General features: G+C 36.4%; 1 protein-coding gene across 21 annotated transcripts in view; it reads left to right on the top strand.

Annotated features, from left to right (window-relative positions):
- Cntln (centlein) overlaps nt 1-23,339 on the top strand; it is a 254,984-nt gene that overhangs the window by 177,804 nt on the left and 53,841 nt on the right. For 18 of the 21 annotated variants that reach the window (XM_087904885.1, XM_085686220.2, XM_085686219.2 and 15 more), the window contains 3 exons: nt 5,567-5,744; nt 10,065-10,158; nt 10,242-10,465. In XM_087904885.1, the coding sequence (XP_087761011.1) occupies nt 5,567-5,744; nt 10,065-10,158; nt 10,242-10,465 (496 nt within the window). The remainder of the gene's footprint in view (nt 1-5,566; nt 5,745-10,064; nt 10,159-10,241; nt 10,466-23,339) is intronic. The other 3 variants (XM_085686221.2, XM_085686218.2, XM_087904881.1) reach the window with 1 other exon arrangement.

Here is a 23,339-nt window from a genome sequence, read left to right as displayed (position 1 = left end):
ACTTCCTCTTAAAGGAGCCACACCTCTGCTCACTGCCAGCAAACAGAGCCTATGTAAAATAATGTGGCTACCATGAAACTACACTTGGCTCCTGTTTTAGTGGTCTAGAAGCATTCTCTCTCTCTCTCTCTCCCAAACATTTTTAGGTCTTATGTGAACCCATGTGCCATACAGTGGGTGCCATTTGCAACCTGAGACTACTTGCTTATTTCCCTGCCTCCCATAGCTGAATAATCACACAGAAAGTATATTAATTACAACAATGTTTGTCCTATTAGCTCAGACTTCTTCTTATTAACTATTACATCTTAAATTAACCAATTTCTATTAATTGATGTATCACTATGAGTTTGTGGCCTACCAGTAAGGTTCCAGCATCTGTCTTCTTTAGCAGTTACATGGCGTCTTTTTGACTCCACCTACTCTCTCTCTATATCTCTGTTTCTATTTCCAACCTGCCTTTATTCTGCCCTGACATAGACTAAAGCAACTTCTTTATTTACCAATGGTAATAAAACATATTCACAGTATTCAGAGGGGAATCCCACATAAAAATATATTTAATTAATATTTATTTTTTTATTTCATTGATAGCAATGCATAGTTTCAAAAATAAATCTTATAGGTTAAAGTTGTCCTCTATCAACTTTTAACCAAATAACACACTGGAGATTTTGTTTCTCATCATTTTGATCTTGTGCTTAGTAGTTTGAGAATTGTGATGACTTATTTTCATTGTCAGCCTGACATGTGTGAGTCGGGACTTCAGTTGAGAAATTGCCTCTACCACATAATCCTGTGAGCCTGTCTGTGAGCCATTTATTGGTTTGTAATTGTTATAAAAGACCACATTCCACTGAGGATGGTACCATCTCTGGGCATATGGGCCTAGGTTATGTAAGGAAGGTAGCTGAATGTGAGCCTGGAAACAAGCCAGCAATCAGGAGTCCTCCATGATTTTTGGGTCCAGGCTCCTTCCTTGAGTCCCAACCTTGGTTTCCCTCAATGATGGACTGTTATCTATAATCTGAAAGAAATGTTTTCCTCCCCCAGATTGGTATTGGTCATTCTATTTATTTCAACAACAGAAAAAGAAGGATCCTATTTCTCAAGGTAGAATAACTTTCCCTTGGGAATCGCACTGCTGTTTGTGGAGGCAGTAGCTAGGACTGTTTCCATTTAGCTCCTCAGTCCATTACATTAACAGTTAGGAGAGAGACACCGTATTAGTCACATCTATTATCCTAAATGAGATGAAAATAGGCCATGTCTGGAAATCAGAAGATTGGCAATATCCATCACTACCCTTGTGTCAAAGCAATTTTTTTATTCCTTATTTCCAAATTTTTATACCTCATCATTTTCTAGAATATCTTCTTTTATCTATATGACCATAATCAACAAATGCAAAGGGCAACTTTCAATCTTTGCCTCATTTGATCTGTCAACACTTTCTGATAGAGTTGATGTCTACACTTCACCTTGCTCTGCTTTGTATGTGGCAATCACTGACAGAGCCACCTCACCATCGATGACATTCAAGGCTGTGCTATTTGTTGTTTTCTTCTCACTTTTCTCCCATTTCTTTGTTTTTAGGAGTTTAAATCCTTGGATATCTTCTCTTTTCTTAGTTTACATTCTTTTCTGATTTCATAGCATTTGTTAATACAATCCTTAAATACTTTCCTACTGTCATTGCAGCCACCCCAAGATTTAATTAATGTACACTTCTCTCCTGAATTTAAGATTAATTAAGTTAAAAGTCAGCTTAACATTATATTTTGTGTCTGATTTCCTAAGTTGTACTCTCAAGCTTCCCCACACAGAATCCCTTCCTAAATAGCAACAATTCTTTCACTTATTCTGAACAAAACCCTGGAATCATCTTTGAGTAAGTCATTCCCAAGCTCTAATCAATTGGTTAATTATCATGCGTTTCTTCTAAAAACACTCTTTGACTATCCTCCTCACTTCTGTTGTTACAACCCTGACATGCATTTCATCATATGTCAAGTTTCCTAGCCAGGAAGTTCTCATCTGTCTGGCCACAGCGAACTGCTGTTTTTTTCTTGTTGGTCAGGGACACCTGTCTCAGCTGCGCCCTACCTTCTGTGGCATGAATTTCTTAGCCATCCATGCACTTTGCCTTTTCTCTAAGACTTCCCTAAGGTCATTCTGTTCCAGATTATTGCCTCATTTTACACCTTGGACTCCAGATTTCTTCCTCTTCCTCTTCCTCTTCATAGTTTGTTTTCCAGTGACTTTTGTTAGCTTATAGCGCACTGCATAACCTTTCAAATGTATTGTGTTTCATATCTGTGTTTTCCTGGCTAGAGTATGGACTTTTAGTGCCTAATGATTGTACAACTTTCTCATCAGAGAGTGGATCCCATGTGCATGACACAATGCCTACACTGATCAATTTTTTTGAAAATGAGAAAATGGAAGGAAAATAAGAAAAATAAAACACTGCCCCATCTCTAAAGTCACTCTACCTCAAAGAGATAATTTTGAATGAATCTATCACTAAATATATGACTAAATATAATAATCATGCCACTTTCCCCATTTTAGACATTGCATGTTGAATTCTTGCTAAGTTTTGGACATATGGAAGTGGGGATTACAAATAGAAATATCCATGTTAATAAAATGTCAGAATATTAAAACTTATTAAAACATGATCTTATTAAAACATGCTGAGTTTCAGAATATTGATAGAATTTATAAATTTGGTATGTTGCTATTCTGACATTTAAAAATAAAACAGAAAGAAGTTGTTTAAATCAAACCTAAATAAAGTATCAGAGCATTATAAAAGAACCATTCATAAATGTTTTAAAATGAAGATCTGGGACTGGGAAGATGACTGAGTCAGACAGGAAACACCTTCCACGTGAGTCCTTATCCCTAGCACCCGTGAAAAGGCATGTTTTATGACACATAGCTATCTCTTTCATGGCAGGGGGTATTGATGTAGAGACATGTAAATGCTATAGCTCACTGACCACAGAGTTATGTAATTGTTGATTTTTGGGCTCAGTGAGAGAACTTGTATCTAACAAGGTTAAGAACAGTTGAGGAAAATACAGGATATAAACTTCAGACCTCCACAGGCATACACACACACATGCACTCATGTGCATGCACACACAAGAATGTACTCAGACATATCCTACAAACATGCACACACACACACCTGATTTCTGTAAGTCTTCTTGGGTTTTTAAAGGCGATTCTTATCAAGCTAGGCTGTCTTTTTTCTACCTTCACACGGAGGACTGAACCATAACTAAGTGTTCTACCCTTACCTGCTGCCCACCCACACCCTACATTATTTTAGAGCACTGTTACACTAACAGTGTGTCTGGATCCTAACAAAGCATGCTTACCAATATTATCGTTAAAACAGCACCCGAGAATCTGAAAACAGATATAAATATAAGGGGTGGAAAATACAATGTAGAACCATGAGTCCCAAAGATCTCAGCAGATGAGGAACATACAGTTATACAGAAGTCTATAGAGCAAGTTAATTGAGTAAAAAATGCTAGTTGTTTAGGTACTGTTGAAAAAATGATATATTTAATAGTATGAGTGTTTTAGAATGGACATGTCAGAGAGACTTTCACAATTTTAGCCTTCCAAAGTTCTTCTAAGTAATCCTTAGTGGACAGTTCTTAGGATGTGAACTTGAATTCTTGTTACGTCACATCAGCATAAGCTTGAGCATGTTCTAGAGTGACCAAGGCAGTAAAGCATCTCAAAATCATTTTGATTACAAAAATTCGAATAAGTCTTGAGTTTTTCCCCTAAAGATGTCTCAAGAAGCATGTATATACGTGAGTTCAGATATATCCATGTTTTTAAAATGATAAAATTTAATAGTAGCTCTATACGGTACTGAGTTATATCTTCGTTCAAGTCTCTGTTATGCTGCCAGCATATTCTATCTGTACCCCTCACTCTCTGTTGTTTTTCTAAACAGTTTCACTCCTTCTGTTTCAGTCACTGCTCCATTGCTGTGAAGAGACCCCATGACCAGAATTACTTTCATAAAGGAAAGCATTTAATCTGGGGTTGCTTACAGTTTCAGAGGCTATCATCATGGCAGAGAGTATGGCAACATACAGGCATACGTGGTACTTGAGAAGAAGCTGACAGCTTTACATTCTGATCCTTAGGCAGCATGTAGAGAGAGACTGGGGTTTCAAAGCCCACCTTCAGTGGCACACTTCCTCCCACAAAGCCACACCTACTCCAACAGGGCGACCTCTCCTAGTATTTCTAATCATTTGAAACAGTTCTGCTCCCTGGTGATTGGGCATTCACATATATGAGCCTATGTGAGTCATTCTTATTCAAACCACCACATCTACTATCATGTTAGATGTGCTTTTATATGTCTGTATAAAACCTTATTTGTGCAAAAGGGAAAATATGAGATTTGCCTTTTTGAGAATGACTTCATCACTTAGTGATTATCTCCAGTTGCATCCATTTTCTTTCAAATAATGTAACTTCATTCTTCCTGGTAGAAAAAATTTCCACTGTGTCCTTTGTATAACATACATCATCTTCATCCATTCCTGTGTTTATGGACACTCAGTTTGCTTCCAAAGCTTATCTACTGTGAGTAACATTGTACAAGTATCTCTTTGGCATATTGACTTGAAGTCCGTTGGGTAAATACCCAAGAATGGCCAAGATGGATCACAGGAGAGATCTAGTTTTATTCTTTGAAGTTTTATGCTGATTTCTACAATGGTTTTTCTAGTTTTCAATCTCATAGTCTTATATGAGAGTTCTTTTTTGTTGACATCCTTGCCAGAACTTGTTATTCATTTTTGTAATGACTTCTCTTCTGTCTGGAGTGAGATGGCCTCTTAATGTAGTTTTAATTTGCATGTCTGTGATGGCTAGTAAATGACCTTCAAAATGTCTAATCTCTTCATGGCTTAATTTGTTTTTCTCTTGGACACACCACTACTAGTGTACTGTGTATCTTATTTATTCTTATTTGGTTCCATTTTCCAAATTGTTAGGATGAAACAAGTTACAAGAAGTCAGTGTTTTCAGACTATTTTCCCTATTTTATATACTTACCACTTTAACCCTTATGTTACAAAACTTCCTGGTTCATAGTGGATGTACTATTTCAATCATAAGAAATGAAACTATAACCCATGGTAGAAGCCCAAGAGACAAACATTTTATGCCTGGTGGGAAATTTTTTCTGTTAAAAAAATAATTAAACTCTGTGTACCCTGGCCCAGAAACTGGCAGTGAGGCAGCCTGTGCTTCCCGAGCTGGCTCTCCACAGAAGGTTGCAGGAGTGCTAGCAGGGATGGAGCCAGTTACCTAGTCTCTTGATGAAATTCTTTAGATCTGTAAAGAAGTTTAAATGGATTTAATGTTGAGAACCAATGAGTGCTTAAATTATGCTTCTGTCTTTGTATATGATCTATGACCTATGCCATTGGCCATCATGTGTAGAGAGTGCATATGCAAGTGTGTCTTCTTGGGGTTTATAGCCTCATTGCCCCTCTTTTGTTTTAATTTGAAGCAGTGATTCTGAAACACAAATGTCTCAAAATTTGGGAACAATTATTGTGGAAACATCCCAGAAAATAAGCCCTTTAGAAGATGGTGGAGACCAGAAAGAAACTGATCAAACAGAAGCTAGCTATGCTCAACAAAGGGAAATGCGGACATGCTTGCATGAGGATGGCAAAGCCCTGAAGGTAAGAGCTTAGCTTAGTTCTACACTGTGTCCTTAACCTCATCCTAACTCAGGTTGTTACATGTGCCATTGATTAAATTTGAATCCCTAAAATTATGTCTTCTTGAAAATACACAGTAAAAATACTTTTGAATCATTTTCAGAACCACTTTGCTATATTTGCAAGACAAAATGAAAATAAACACTATGCTTCTAAATCTTAAGATATTCTTGTCTCAGACAGAGGAAAGAATGAAAAACTAATAGTAAGCTTATAATTCTTATAGCAAAGAAATTTATGCTTCTGTTTGCTTAAATAAAGTTATTTAGTCTTACTATGCTCCTGCTACTTGACTAATGATAAATAGGTAGTTTCCTATAGAAATTACTATTTGGGGCTGAGGCAGGAGAATCAAAAGCACTAGGCCAGCCCAGCCTAGTTTACAGTAAGAGACCCTAGTTTAAAAAACTTTCTTAAAATATTTTTGTTGGTGCTGTTTTTTGCATATTATTATTACTTGACAGACTGTTTTGTTTATTTGTAGTTATACATGTTCAGTCTAATGAGTTTGTAAACAAGAAACTCAAGTTCTCATTGACGTGCAAACAAATGTCAACCCTTTTGATTAAATCTACACATGATTTTAACAGAAAATAAATAACAAAATTGTAGCCAGTATATTTGGAAAATATTGAACTCCCTCACCAACCCCTGGAATAACCATTATCTTTGCTTTAATTTTGTCACTTCATTTTTTAAAGTTTTGATTAAATTTTCTTTCTGGAGCATTATGAAGTAGGTCATGGAAAGCCTCTGGTACCTGACTTCTCTAGTTCATTCATTTTCAGTCACTTGTTCATTCATTTTAAGTCCTGTAAATAATATTTCATTGTGTGAACATGCCACACATTGTCAATGTCAATTACACTGTTGGAATTTGAGAGGCTTCCCTTCAAATTTCCCACAAATGATGTTGCAATGAATATTCTTATATTCGTTGAATAAATGTGACTATTTCTGTAGTAAAAACTGAAACATGAATTATTACTCCATGCCTGGTAAGTTTCTGAGATTCTGGTTGACACTTTACTTTTTATGTATGGGGCTACTTTTCTGTACACCCCAGGTGGTAATGGAAATCTCATCACTTAGTGTGTTAGACTTTCTCATTTCAGCCACCTCTGTTTGTTTTGAGGTTCATCATTGAGAGTTTTCTGTGATTACAAAGGTATTGAACCTTTTCTTTGTGGTTATTGACCATTTATAATTCTTTGTAAACTGCCTTTTCATATCTGTCTATTTTATAAGCTAATTATCTATATTTTTATACATAGAATATACCAAGTATGGGATCTTTATATATATATATGAATATATTATACCTAATATATGTATATATGTGTGTGTGTGTGTGGTGTGTATGTATACATGTATGTGTGTGTGTTTGGAAAATAGACTCCTTCTCCATGTATATGTGTATACACACACACACACACACACACACACACACACACACATAATCTTTTTCTGTGCCCTTTGTCCTAATAGATGGTGCCTTTAAAATAAGAATATATTCATTCTAATATGAATCATTTTATCAATTTTCTCTTTATATAGATAGGAACTAATACAAACTTGCTATAATTCTAATTCCAAACAGGTCTGATGACCTGGGATGGGTGTGTAAAGTCAGCACAGCAAAGAAACTCTGACCAAGTATTTCAGACACTGAGATACCTGCAACCTATAAAGTGTAATAAATAAAGGTTATAAAAGTCCCTAATTACACCATGCTCCTTCCATCCAGATGAAGAAAGGATTAGCCTTGCAAGACAGAAAACTTTATATAATTATTACCTTATATCAGCCAAATACCATGAAAAATACAACTCCACTTCTGCCTCTACTTCCCATGTTAAAGGCCTATTGGGTACCTAGACGCTCTTGCCATTTATAACGAGGCAGCTCTTCCATCTCCTCCTATCTGGGTACAGTGTTAGAGGATCACAGAGGAGCCTTGACTGCTTCTTCATTTCACTGGAGACTACAGAGATTCCTGAACATCTGTAATCTCATGAGCCAAGCCCAGAGAAGAAGACTTTCATTACCTCATACCTAACAAGCCCCAAGCCTCCTTGTCTTGTCACAGTAGGCCAAGTGACAGCTTTAACAAGGCTCTCTCTGTCTTCAGTTTTAGTAGTAAGAGCAGAGGCCTATTGGAGAGCCTGAACTTCCACCCTGTGAAGCAGTAATGTTGTGCCCCTCTTCAACTATGGTGTCTCTAGAGACTGGGCTTCCATTCTCAACTTGTATAATTGATGTTTTGCCTCTTGTTTCAACAGTGTAATTGAAGAAGTCTATTCAAACAAAATGCAAATAATATCAGAAGTCTTTACACACAGTGTCTCAACTATTCAGGGTACAAATGGATATCATTCATCATATATAGAACCAGTGATATTACAGCTTGTATAAGAAAAATTAATCAACAAAAGACAAAATATATTAAAGCAGTTCTTGTAAGTGCTTCAGTGAGTAATCATGGATTGGTTGCAGCATGAGAAAAGAAAAAAAAAACAGAGTCTATTAATAAAGAAAGAGTAAAGAAAGAGTCCCAGCAAAGAAGTAAAGATATTGAAAAAGCCAAATAAAATTTACAAAACTGAAACAACTGTTTTGTTTGTTCCACAGAGGTAGCATAAATCCTCATTGGTTCCAATGTAACATGGGATGATACTATACCCCCAGAGGGTACTTTATCCATGCAATGAAATGCTGAGTCTAGAAGTAAATCTGATTAATTTTTGGCGTCTGATCCTTGATGAAGATGAAAAGAATATTTCAATTAAAGAAGGATAGTCTTTTTGACAAATAGCAGGATCACTTGGCTTTTCCTAAGCAAAAATAGGAATATATACCTAAATCTTAAATCTTATGCATAAGTTATGCATAACATATAAAAGCGTAACTTTTAAGTTATAAAACTCATAGAAGGAAATGTAAGAGAAAAATCTTCAGAACCTAGAGTTTGGTGAATAAAGAATTTTTAGACCTGATACTAATCCAAGATCCATAAATTAGATTACATTAAAATTAACAACTTTTGCAAAGCAAAAGATCCTGCTTAGAAAGTGAGACCACACGGCTGGTGCCCAGTATCTGATAAAAGTTGAGTCTTATAAAAAGCTCTCAAACTCCAGCCATAAAAGATAACAACAATTCAACTGGAAGTGGGCAAGGCCTGAACAGTTGACCCAAAAGGATACCTGGGTGGCGAATAGGTGCACAAGAAGTGGTTCAGCATCACTACCTCTTCAGGAATTCAGGTTAAGATCACAAAGGACAGCACAATGAAAATACTCACAACCCCAAGAGCTGACATCAATGCAGACAGTAGGGCTCAGGCTTTGCTGGTGTGATTCTGGAATGCAACAATGTAGCATTCCAGAAAACTCCTTGATAATTTCTGAAAAACTACAACCTAGTTGTCACACTTTTAGATACTAATCCCAGGAAAATAAACAGTATTTACCAGAAGTAGAGGAATAAGAAGTCTTTGATTCCCCGGAACTGATGCCACACATGACACCCCGTTCAGCTCACCCAGAGGCAGGCTGACTTAGAGCTCCCTGTGGGAGCCATGTTGGTCTGCATCTTGAGGTGATCATCTTGCCTTGGTCCTCCAAATATGAGCCACCTCTTCCAGGCTCTTTTATTTATACCAATAAAAATATGTTGTTATCACTCTTTGAGGTTCATTTACTATTAGCTTTTCATGTCTACATTCGAACAGACCAGGAGAAGCATCCAAACAAAGCTCCCAGACTACCAGAGACTGCTTCATGAAGTAGCCATGTTGTATTGCCATTGCTTTATTCAACCTCCTTTTTTTAAATTGATTTTTATTGAGCTCTACATTTTTCTCTGCTCTCCTCCCTGCCTCTCCCCTCCCCTTCAGCCCTCTCCCAAGGTCCCCATGCTCCCAATTTACTCAGGAGATCTTGTCTTTTTCTACTCCCCGTGTAGATTAGATCCATGAACGACTCTTTTAGTGTCCCCATTGCTGCCACTCCCCCTTTTAAAAACTGTCCTCAAGTGAAATTCTCCTTCTTTTGAGTGCTTTCATGTCAATATCTTTTACCTGATAGTTCAACTTTATATATATTGTATATATTAAAATGTTAATTCAGGTTGATTTCTGAGAATATAATTTAAGAATCAAGTATAGAATTTTATTGTTCATTCATTTTATTTACTTAAATATATTTTAAATGACATGTAAATTTGTTTGACATTGTCATTGTGTAGTAACCAATTTTTTTCTGAAACTTTCAAATTTAGGATATTTCTCATTATAAGAATACCAAGAAAATGACTTCTCAAAAGAAGAGTGGGAACGCAAAGAGGAGTTTGCGTGCAGTGGTCCCTGCCAGAGGTAAGAGTGTAATACAAAAGTAACAGTGTCTTTATCAATGTAATCTGAAATTGTAAATTATGGACAATATTATTTTTATTTAGTTAACAGAGAAAAGTGCAAAAATATCCCTGCCCAAAAATCCAGTAGCAACACTATTTTATTACGAGAACGGATTATCTCCTTGCAGCAACAGAACAGCTTGCTTCATAATGCCAGGAAAGCAGCAGAGTCATCTGCTAAGGAATATAAAGAAGCCAACGAGAAACTCCTCCACCAACAGCAGGTGTCCGAGCAGCGATTTCAGACCAGCAGACAGACAATAAAGGTAAAGAGAATGTTAAGAATTATAATAAATATGCTGAACATATGGATATTTTATTTTACATGTGGTTTTAGTTCCCATATCTGTTAGACACACGTACAAGTTTTAAAAAAATCTAAGGTGTTACTCTAGGTCCTATCATCTTATATTGTCACATGATCCCTCATGGAGTCACAGAACTGCATGTAGGGGCCATGATCAATTTGGTGGCAGTAAAAGATGTCTGCATGTGAAGTCACCAAATCTGAAAACCAAATGTATAGCAGATTTGAGGTACACCAGCGGATACTGCCTGAAACTAGTTGGCTCAGACTCAAGGCTGTTGTGTGTTAACGAACTTAATTGTTCTTATTGTACATATAAAATCTTTGCTCTTATAGAAACATGATGCTTTAACTACAAAAATCAAAGACTTAAAACTATTTACTTTTCATTGTTCTTCAGCTTGTTGATTTCAAATTATTACATTGGATTGTCTTGTGTTAGAATGTTGATTTATAAAATTGCTGTTGGGATTGATGATTAGAGATTAAAAATCAAAACTGTTAAATAAATTCAGAACAGAATTTCCAAAATAATCACAAAAACCATGTTTCTGCCATTTTGTACCACACATTTACATAAAGCTCCAATTTGAGCTTTGTCAGTTATATAATCAAATATGAATCCACTCTGAAAAACATTGAAGTATGCTACAAAATAATCTACTCTTTACTTTTTCTGTGGGTTTCCCATCACCTGAGAAGTTTGTCTACTGTACTGGGTGTGCAGGTATACAATAGGCAAACAAATCCAACACTTAATGCTTGTTATCAATCATACATGAATTAATTTTAAAATATTATTACCATTTATTTAATATAAAAATAAGTCTGTATACTAGTAAAATGTATGTCTTCATTTGCAAAAAGAAATGTCTTAAGTGGTTTTTTGGTAAAGCAGCATATGGATAATTTTTAAATAACAAGAAAATGATATAAATAAAAGTAGGAGACAAAGCATTACTAAATATGCTGTTTTATAAAGCAACTACATTGTATGTAGGTCGCTGTCTTCAAGATTCCTCTCCGTTTATGACATATGCTTTGGCGTGCTCTTAGTAGATAACATACCAAGTTAAAGCTACCTTCTTTTCATAACACTCTGTGTACTTTTAATTACAAAGATTTGGGCTTTGTTTGGTTTTATTGTTGTTTTAGAGACAGAGTCTCACTGTGTGTGACCTAAACTCAGAGATCCTCTGTGTCTGCCTCCAATGTGCTGAAGTTAAAGATATGTGTCACCACACCCTTAAGAATTCATTTTAAGTTTAGTTGAATAATTCTTTGTGATCTCCTAAGACACTTGTTGTATTTTCCCTTATGTTAACATGTTGGTTTAGCGAATTTTATGGCTACTTTTTGTTCTCCTGTTACCTCCAGTAACTTCCTTGCTCCTATGTTTTGCTTAACTCTTTAATGACATTTCTGATTTCTATCTTTTTTCCCTCTTTTTCTTAATCTTACAAATATCCTGTTAATTTTGTCTGAGCCTTTTGTCTCATTGTTTTTCTGTTTTGCTTTCCTTGAGTACATTGTGTTGTTTTGTGTTTCTGTTGGCTTTGGTTCATTCTGTTCTTCCCAGGGAACAGTTTGTTGTTGAGATAAGTTCCCTATATCAGGTCTGAAAGGCATGGTGATCCTCCTTCCTAGCCACCGCAGTCCTGGGAGAAAGGTGTAAGCCACCATGCTAACTTACAACTGTATCTTCTTGGTCTCAATATTCAGAGTCATCTTTTCAGACAAACTGTGTAGTGCTAGAATTATCCTGTTCAAAACTTACTGCTACTGAAACATACAGATTATATATGTTTTATATGTGGCATTCTCATTACCGTTGAATATTCCATTCATTTTCTTCATTCTATTTATTTCAAGAGATCTTTCTCCAACTCTTCCTTTTGTTCTTTAAAAATATAATGTTGGGGTGACCACAGCCGCTAGTTCAGGCAGAGACAGCTAGAGCGGTGCAGGTTCCCCGCAGTGAGCGGCAGAGCTGGCGGGTGGAGTTGGCAGATAAAAGGCGTACAGGACATAGTAAGTAGACATAAGGCTAAACATAAAGATAAACATTTATTACTTAAAGAAGAGAGAGAGAAAGAAAGGCAGAAATAGAAAAAGGAAGAGGAAAAGAAAAACACGTGTGCACACAGTGAGAGAGGAAACAGAAGGAAGGTTAAGATGACGATGGAGAGATCAGAAGTGGCTGGGAGTGGGCGTGGCTTGCCCTTTCAAGGGACCAGACCAAAAGAATAACACTTCCTCTTTAACTTTTGGATCATTGAGGAATATATTATACAGCTTCAGAATGTTTGGAGACATTCCTCTGTTTCTCTGCTGTCAGTTTTTTATAATTGACTTCATCTTAACCAGATACTTTATGGTATCAACTTCATTAAAGTTTGCTTTATGTTCCATAATGCAATTGATATTGACCATTTTGTCTTAAATGAAGCAGTGGATTATACTGTTGTTGAATAGAATGTTTAAAATATGTTACTTGAGTCTTGCTGGTTAAAGTTCTACTCTCCTGTTTATTTTATTTATACTAGTCTGTCAATGGCTAGATGCTATTCTAGGTATAGTACTAATAAATAGTAATACAATACTTTCATGGTAAAATATTCAGTTTTAGTGGGTCAAAGACTTTGACAAGTAATATGCATATTGAGCAGTGACTTTTTTTTTGTGGACACATTTCCCACCTTCCTGATCAGTGTTCTCAACCCACTAATAAGGTACTGCCAGTTGCTCTTGTAAGCATTTGAATAAGCTTCAATATTGGATGATAAAAGAGAAGCAAGTAATTATATTTTCTTGTTGTGTGTAGATAGCTGTCTGTTACTCTCTTATGAGAATTAACTTACTTTTTGCTTTATAAACACTTTGAAAATAGGATTGCTGTATACATTTTTATGTTCATTATTGTCCTCACCTTATTATATATTTGACTATATTTTAATGTGTGTTTTATATTAATATTAATAAATAATCACAAACTGTGTTCACTGTTTCTCAAGCTTCTAATGTGTGGTTTTCTTTTTTTCTAAACTAGGAGAACATGTATTCCCATGCCTGTATCTCTCTCCCCCTTTACTGTTCTTTGCTCAGCCAACCTATCCTTATAGTCTTTTGTTATCTCACATCAAACATCTGCCATAGTAAAGAATACTCTCTTCCACAGAACCACCTATTACTCCCAGTTGGTACAAATAGTACACTGTATCTTAATAGAAGCAATATTTGTCAGTGCTTTCATATGTGTTAAGTGTCCGTTGCTCATTGCATAACTAAGTCATTTCTCAGACTCTGTTCCATGAAGTAGACTCTACAATTTATCCTTTTGTACAAATGGAGAAACTAAGATAGGGATCATAACTCCCAACACCATGAGCTTGTAAGTTGCAAACTGGGGTTACAGACTCAGCAGTCTGATGGCAGACTTTGTGCTCTTAGCTTTTATGATATTTAAAATAAGCACCAGATAGCTTTTATTCAATGATTGTTGAACCTAACTTATAGGCATTATTTTTATTAGTTCATCACAAAGCTTTTTAAAGAAGATGGTACCCATTGTTTTGTGTGCATTGCAATTAAGTCTTAAAGAACTGAAGTAGTTGTCTAAGGTCAGTGTTAGGAATATTTCTTAATATTAGCTCCCTGCCAATGCAAAAATTCCCAATCAAGCCAAATCAAAACAAGCCTAATTAAGAAATATCCATGTTTAATGGGAGATTTGCACTCCCGGGTGGCCCCTAGGGGAACCAGGAAGCTGCAACACAACCCCTGGGAGGAAGAAAGGGAAACCATGTGTTCCTCTTTTTGTGATCACTTAAATACCACCGCCAGGGAGGGGTCAGAACCTGGCCTGCTGGGATTTGGAGTCCAGACCAAGCCTGGGGGTTGGAATAGATGCAAGGGGCTTGGGCCTACGCTCCCAACTTGACAGTCAGGATATAAAGTGGATATATAAGCTTCAGAATCATAATCTAAAACTATGTGTTAATTACTTTGCTATTGCCCTGATAAAATGCCATGGCCAGAAGCCATTTATTGAAGAAAGTGTTTATTTTGACTTATGGTTCCGGAGGGTCTATAGGCTGGCTGTGTTGCAGAAATCTGGAGCAGTAAGCCGAGAGATCACATCTTCAGTTGCACACAGGAAGCAGAGAAGGTGAACTAGAAGTGAGGTGAAGCTGTACATTCTCAAAGCTCACCTCTAATAAGGTACTTTCTCCAGCACCTCCTAGATTTCATAATCTCCCCCAACAGTACCACAAACAAAAGTTCAAATAATAGCGACTGGCAAGATGGCTTGGTGTTAAGAGCACTTGTTCTTCTTATAGAGGACCCCAAGCGGTTCAGTTCCCAGCACCGGTCTCTAACTTCAAAACCATCTGTAACTCCAATTTCAAGGGATCCAGTGTCCTCTTTTGGCCTCCACAGGAACCAGGCGCGCGCGCGCGCACACACACACACACACACACACACACACACAATCAAATACCAAGAGCCCATAAGGTATAATTCTCATTTAAAGAAACACAAGATAAATATTTATATGTATATGTGTGTTGTGCTGTGTGACTTTCTAACATTCACATATCTTTTCTAACATTCACAGACTTAAGCATAAGTGAGGACATGGCCCATTTTCAATGCGTGTGTAAAGGCATTGATCTCATTTAAGAAGCACAATAAATGTTTGTTAAACCAGTTCATGGATGTAGAGTGCCATGAAAGCAGTGGAGGTTTGGTATGATGTGGAGCTTAGTGAGCTCAGTCAGGGCACTTTCAAGGAGGATGAAGCACATTCCATTTCCTGTTTGTCAGAAGCCTACAAGGCCTGTTTCAGGCATTCTGGTCAGTTTTCTAATCATTTTGGTTTTAATATTCTGGATTCTAATGTGCATAAAAACTGTTTTCTAATGGAAGTTATCTCTCTAAATTGATACTGTGGTTATCTAACTAACTCCAGGAATTTAGGCCCCAGTAGAAAGTGTGACGGTTATGGAGGTTTGAGTGAGAATGGCGCCCATAGACTCACATATTTGAATATTTGGTTCCCAGTTGGTAGAACTATTTGGAAAGGATTAGAAGGTGTGACCTTGTTGAAGGAGATATGTTGCTAGGGGTGGGCTTTAAGGTTTTCAAAATCTCATGCAATTCCTAGTTATGCTTGTGAATCAATATTTGAGGTCTCCTGAAAATAAGGCCTGTCATGGAGAGGTTGGTCTATCCAGTGTCACTCTATTGAAGAAAACTAATTGTTCCTTTCCCAACACATATAAGTGATAGTTCATTTGTTAACCTGTACCCTAGCGGCTAGGTTTACATTCATTCATTCGTTCCATTCATCTAAAAATACATAATAAATAAACTGTAATAAGATAAAACAAATACTTTTACATTGAAGTTGGACAAGACAAACTAACGAAAGGAAAAGAGCCCAAGAGAAGTCACAGCATCAGAGACTCTATGAGTTTGTATGAGCTCTGCTCATTTTGATTTAGAAAGTGGGATCCTCTGGTATCCTTTGTCCCCTCTGACCCTTACACTCTTTCTGCCTCCTCTTTCTGGGGTTTCCTGAGCTCTGAGTGGAGGGATTTGATAGAGAAATGTTGTCAGAGTTTTCTGTCCTGCCCAGTTCCCACAATCGTTAAGTCCCAAAGAAATCACACAGAGGTCTACATTAGTTATAAACTGATTGGCCTCTTAGCTCAGGCTTCTTATTAACTCTTATAACTTATATTAGTTCATTTTTCTTGTCTATGCTAGCCATGTGGCTCGGTACCTTATTCAGCAAGGCAATCACATCTTGCTTCTCCAGTGCTGGGTCAGGAGTGCTGAAAGCAGAATCCTCTTTCCAGAATTTTCCTGTTCTTGTCGCCCTACCTCTACTTCCTGCCTGGTTCTCCCACCTATGCTTTCTGCCTGGTTACTGATCAGTCAGCGTTTATTTAAAATATAATTGACAGAATACAGACTATTGTCCCACACCAGAGAAATCCCATTTAGAGATGAGTGTTCCAAGGTCTCTCATTCTATCGCCACAGGATTCTGTGTGTGTGTGTGTGTGTGTGCCTGCCTTTATTTGATTACAGTTTGTTGTTTTTTTTTTTCTTAGTGGGTGGTTATAATTTGTTTTCTTAGGTCTGGGCATGTTGTTATATTGGGTTTTGTTTGTTTGTTTGCTTTTTAGGAAAGAACTTCAAGACAGATGAGTAGAAAGGGGAGTGATATGGAAAGACGGGTGAGAGGAAGGATGTGATTAAAGCATATTTATTTTAAAATTGTTTTGTATAATAAAACTACTATAAAAGACCCAAACAACCTACTTCTAAAACCAATCCTTAGTTTAATAAAAATAGCAACAATTAGGAAAAACTAGAAATAAAAGATGTAAGCTCTCTACTGCTCCAGTGCCTGGCCTGTCTGCTACCATGTTCGACACCATGATGTAACAGACTCTTAACATCTGGAACAATGTGCCCCAAATTAAATATTTTCTTTTATAAGTTGCATGGCCTTGGCATTTTGCCACAGCAACTAGAAAAAAAAGCTACGACAATAATATTTCTTAAAATTTAAGAAGAGATGCTTCTAAACTATGACCTGAAAAACAAAATTTTCATACCAGGCTATTGGTGCTAAGACCTCAACTGTAGCTGTCTGGATGGCCACAGGATTCACATGCAGCCTGTAAGTATAAGTATTACAAATGTACACTGCTGCTTTTTTTTATGAACATTTTTATCTTCTCCAATTTCTTGAAGAGTCCTTGATTCCCCCACTCTGAGGCAGATAAATTGTGTAACAGCATATTTAGTTCTCAGACTTTTGGGACAGTCTTAAATAATGCAGTTCAATTTTTAGGATTTGAGTTTTTAAATTATAGCAACTAATTAATATGAAATTTGCTTAATCAAATCTCAAATAAAAGACTATAGTGAAGTGTGAGATCCTGGAACATGGCCCAGTCAGCAAACGCCTTGGGCTTTTAAGTTACTCCAGCATATAGACACGAGATCTCAAAATAAACTAGCAAACCCTGGAAATATAACAGTGTCAGATTCTATAAACCTGCATTAAAATTTCACCTATTTGTTTTGATATCTTTGTCTGTATTTCCTAAATGTATAATTTTTGATAATTGTTTATACCTTTTGTCTGAAAGGTTGGAATTGGTAAACTACTGGCCATTTTTTTTCTGTCAGAAATTACAGGATTTTAAATAGCCTTATTGTCCTTGGATAATCTTTGTTTAAGCCTCTAGTAATAAAAACGTAGAAGACAACTGTATGATTCTCACTGCTCACCCCCAAAGTTTCTTTTACTTTATACCAGTAGATTGTGTGGTACACAGTTGTTGCAAGCTATTCAGTTTATATATGTCAGATTCTCTAGGGCCATGGCTTTTGTCAGATGAAGCATTTTTTATTTTGAGGCTGATGAAACACAGTGCGATTATTGATCTGTGCATGACATAGCCTGTCTCTCTCCTGGCAGAGTGTAGCAACATTTATCCAGGAATTTGTGAAATGTCACTCGGATCATGTTCGCAAGGTAAACTGTGCAAAACCCAGGATCTGAGCCCAGAATCCATGTGGAATTGGACGTGACTGTCTTCTTCCTATGTCCGATCTTCTAGATGAACTGAGTGATATTTGTTAACAGAATATCTGGGTCTGATTGTTAGGGACCATTATTATTACTTAGAACACTGTATGCTAGAATCATGCTTTTTATATTCTGTTTTCACTTCTGATTTTACAGCAGAAAATATACGAAAGAAAATACAGCCTGAATAGCATCAACTTAAAACTTCATGTTTGTTTATGATGAAACTATGAGAGATATTGCAGTTATTTATTTACAGCAACATTTCTTCTTTGTAGTGATATACTTTCAAATACATTTGTCTCATTAAAATACCAATCTTCCTGGAAGGTGACAAATTAGAACATTTTTCTGACTATGAATTATAATGTTTATCTGTACTTACTATTTTAGAATTTGTTTTCAGCTTCATTTTGTTGCACAGGGGCTACATAAGATCCTTTGCATGCAGGCATATAGAGTACTTTGAGTACATCCGCCATACCCAATACACATCCCATACACAAGCCTTCTCTCTCCCATCCATGCCTCCTGTTAGTCCTCTTTGTTTCATAGGCATTTCACTCTTACTTTCAATGATTAAATATTATGTGTATATATATATATATATGAATGCTTTTATGTATGCTACATTTCATATTACTTCGGTGTACCTAATACATCTAAAGCATTGTAATAATAAAATATTCAATAAGGAATGAAATATGATCCTTATTCCTCATTTAAGATTTTAATATGAGAGTTGAATATGTGATGTGGGATTCCCCTCTGTATGCTGTGAATATGTTTTATTATCTTTAGTTAATAAAGAAGATACTTGGACCTATGACAGTGCAGACAGAGTAGAGGAAGGCAGGAATTCCAAGAAGAGATAGAGGAGAAAATTAGGTGGAGTCAGAGAGATGCCATGTAGCTGCTGAAGGAGACAGATGCCCAGGAACCTTACCTGCAAACCATGAGCCTAGTGGTAAAATATAAAATAATGTAAATTGGCTACTTTCAGATATAAGAGTTAGCTAGCAATACACTTAAGTGACTGGCCAAACATTGTTATAATTAATATAGTTTCTGTGTGATTATTTTGGGTCTGGGTGGCCAAGAAATGAACAAGCAGCTTCGGTCTACAAATGTGTATCACAATTCAAGGAAATTATGGCATGTATACATATTATTGTTATAGTTGTGCATATGTCCATATACAAAGTATATGTAAAGACATGTGTATGTAAAGTATAATGGAGGGAGCAATCATTTTGCTATCACTCTTTAGTAGGTTTTTGAAGGAAGTGGCATTTGAACTGAATAATTATGAAAGTTGGATCCATGGAGAAAAACCATTAAAATCCAAGAAAACTTTAACATGTCAAAAGGAGAAAGCAGTTTATTGAAAGTATTGAGTAATTCTATAGAGCTGCTTTTGAAATCATGTGAACAAATGTGGACATGAAACCTCTGCCTCCCAAATGCTGGAATAATAGGCATTTAACCTCATGCCCTATTTTATCTGTCTTCTGTTAGAATTCTCTTCCCCTTTTTGATGTGTGTGTACATGTATACCAGTTTTTATGTGTATTTATATGCCATGTGTATGCATGTATGTGGAAGCCACAAGTTATCTTCAGATATTTTTTCTTGGGATACTGCCTACCTTGGTTTTTAAGATAGACTCTCTTACTGGCCTCAAATTTGCCAGTAGACTAAGGCTTGCCACTGGCTGGTAAGTCCCAAGAACCCATCTTTTTTTTTAACCAGCCCCTAACCATTAAATCTTTCTTTTTTGTATGAGTTCCAGGGATCCAATTCAAGGTTCTCCTGCTTTTAGGACAGTCACCTTACTGAGCTATATCTCTAGCCCTCTTTGGTGTTGCCTAAAGTTCTTAGGTATTTATGATGTGCAAGTGAATACTAAGAAAACATCCCCAAAGAACTTAGACAACAATGAGGACACTAAGAGAGACTTACATAGATCTATTCTACATAGGAAATAGAAAAAGACAAGATCTCCGGAGTAAATTGGGAGCATGGGGACCTTGGGGGAGGGTTAAAAGGGAAAGGGTAGAGGCAGGGAGGGGAGCAGAAAAAAGTGTAGAGCTCAATAAAAATCAATAAAAAGTATCTCATAAAAAAGCGACAGAATGCAGGCAACAAGATAGTGTTTTGTAAACTTCAAGAAAAATAAATAATAGTCCGCAGAATATTAATAAAAGTAGAGTTTTATTTTCAAATTGCTTTTATAGAGGTGTAACTCAATTTGATGAAAAAATATATCTAAGAAGTTAATAAAAATGTAAGCTCCAGGAGCCTAGCCCAGTGCTTGTCCATGGATCACTGCATCTGCTTCTGTTGGTTACTGTTGGATAGGCATTAATCTGATTATAGGAGAAGGCCAGTTCAGGTACCTTCTTCACTATTGCTAGGAGATCTTAGCTGGGGTCATCTTTTTGAATTCCTGGGAAGTTCCTAGCACCTGGTTTCTCTCTAACCCCATAATGGCTCCCTCTATCAAGATATCTTTCATTGCTACCCCTCTCCATCCCTCCCCCAGCTTGATCTTTCATGTTAAATAAATTTAATATTCATATATTTCTGTATGGTCTAGGGTCTGATGCATGTAATTTAGGTTTTGAGTGAGTTCATGAAGTATATAGTAAGTTAAAATAAAAGAATAAAAGTTATTAGCAGTAGAAGCAGCAAATAGATAGCAAAACATCATCAAATAAGGCACTTCCAACACCCAGCAGGAATCATATGCCTTGTGGAGGCAGACATCTGGAGTTCTGTATTCAGAGTCCCTGGTAGAGTAGACTGTTTCCTAGTGTGGGGCTTCCAAGTAAAAGAACAATAACAGCAGAAAGGCAACATCAAATAAAGCATTCATAGTTATCTGCAGAGTGACTGGGGCCTTCCTGAAGATTCCAACCAACTGGAATTCCTGGTGGAATATCAAATCAGACATCTATCATGATAGCAGAATGATAGCAGCCTACCCGAAACAGCCATGGCTGAGTTACTATACCCTTAGCTGATCACTGTCCCCCTCCTATAGAGCCAAGGGACCAGCAGGTTCAGACAGGAAATTGTGTAGGATAGTTGACTTAAACATGTTTGTTCTGAAATAGAGAAACCAACCCTGCTTCCTGAGTCAGCTTCTCAGTGAGGTTAAGCAGTATAATAGCTTGCCACATAAAAACATTGCACGGTGTACACTCTCAGAGGTTTGCTGAGAAGTGTTAGCTTATGGAACATGAAGTTCAGAACTATCACTGTTGACAATAGGCCTGCTAAGACGGTCAGTGAGTCAAAGCTTTGTAGTGCTGCTGTGCACACTGACAGCCTGAGCAGAGGGCAGAATCAGTTTCTGGAAAGTATCTTCTAACCCACATGCACGCATGCATGTGTGCACATAAGCATGCAAACACACACACAAATAAAGTAGCAACATTTTAAATTATTTTAAGGACCCAGGAACAAAGCTCAGTGATAGTATTTACCTAGCCTGTCTAAGACCCTGCGATTAACCCATGGTAGCAAAAACAAACAATAAAAACCTCTTTAAGCACCATAGCCATATTTCTTTTAAGGTTGAAGTAGAAATTAAATATTATGAGGAATTTGTGATTGTCTAGAATCATTGACCTTTAGTCACAATAATATGTGTGGACATTAATTTCCTTAGGCAAGCCAACAAAGGTCCTCAAGTAATTAAATATAATAGAAATAAGTATTCTTGTAATACAATCCTACTTGGACAGAAAACCAATAATGCTTAATTTTTTTCATTTTTTTAAAAAAGAAAACCAGAATTTAACTAGAGGAAAATGAGGAACTCATCAATAGATTTGAGTAGATATTCGAGTTTGATCTCCTCTGTGCCCGATAGCTCAGTCAGTATAACCTCACCTAAAAATGTTTGGTTGTCCTATACTGAAGCAGTGTTAATGTCACCCTAGAACAACTTCCATTTTTGTTAAATGATCATACTTAGAGTTTAGTCAATGATCGTGTGTGTGTGCGTGTGTGTTTCGGGAATTGGTATTTTTGTCCTTGCCCCCAAATAAGTTCAATAACTGAAAAAATGTTGACAAAAAAGTAAGAGACAAGTAGAATTAAAACTGGATTGGCATACAGTACCCTTGAGTACTTGGTCTAATCAGCTAAATTTCCACAATACAGGAAGGAGAAATGACATGAGAACAATGTGCTCAAAAAGACATCACATACTCAAATGGGATTGCCCTACTCTTTCATTCCTGCTGGAGGGAGGCATTCAAAGGAAGCGGGTCTGGCCTATGGTTAGTAGTAAGGGTTGACACTGATTCTTACACATGTATATTGAGAAATCTCTGGCAGTGATGGTACACATTTGTTTCCAAGTATATGTTGTGATAGAGCATCTCTATTTACAGTTAACTTGAACATGGCATTTGAAATGACAGCAAAGCAACAAACAAGCTCTTCTTAATTGTTTCCAATTTCATGTTAACTTCCAAATTTTACATGTATCACATTTTTATATCTGTGATTTTTCACATACTTGTGGAACCAGAAGTTGAACTGATGCAGTTTAACTTTGATAATAGTTTAGTTATTCTTACTATTTGGAAATGCACAACATTACCAGAAACTTATAACTTTCTATAATATCAAAACCATCAAATCAATTAAGAATAAATGTTGAATGTTTGGGGGGATGCTTTCAAATTTTAAAATGTTAATAAACAAATTTGAAAAATTTGAGATTTTAAAATAGTAGTGTTTTTATTCTGAGAAATTATATTTAAACATATTTACAGAAAAACTGTTCTAGTTAGCCATTATCTAGTACCTGTATTACCAAGTGTAAGGACATTAAGTTAATTTTACTCTTCGTAAATGTTAGTGAGAGTAGTCTACCTGTTATCCATCTGCAGATACCCATATTTCTATGATAAAATCTAATTTGAACACATCAAGACAGATTTGCATTTCCAGAACCATACAAAGCACTTTGTTAATTGCACACCACATTTAATATGACCTTATAACAAAGTAGCGCCTTAGTGTACTGCTTTGTCTTTAATGTGCACAGTGGAGCTAACTTCATCTGTGCTAGACAACTGCACTTCATGAAAAGAGTTTTTTCCTTGATAGGCAATTAACAATAATTAGGAAAATTTGCCTCAGAATGATGTCAACATGAGATTGTTTAAGAAAATTGAATGTCAGTGACTTCAAAAGAA

This window comes from Myodes glareolus, chromosome 3 (genome assembly GCF_982192425.1).
Source record: "Myodes glareolus chromosome 3, mMyoGla1.1, whole genome shotgun sequence".
Lineage (NCBI taxonomy): Eukaryota > Metazoa > Chordata > Mammalia > Rodentia > Cricetidae > Myodes > Myodes glareolus.
Note: the sequence above shows the minus strand (reverse complement) of the source record. Positions and strands in the feature narration are given on the sequence as shown.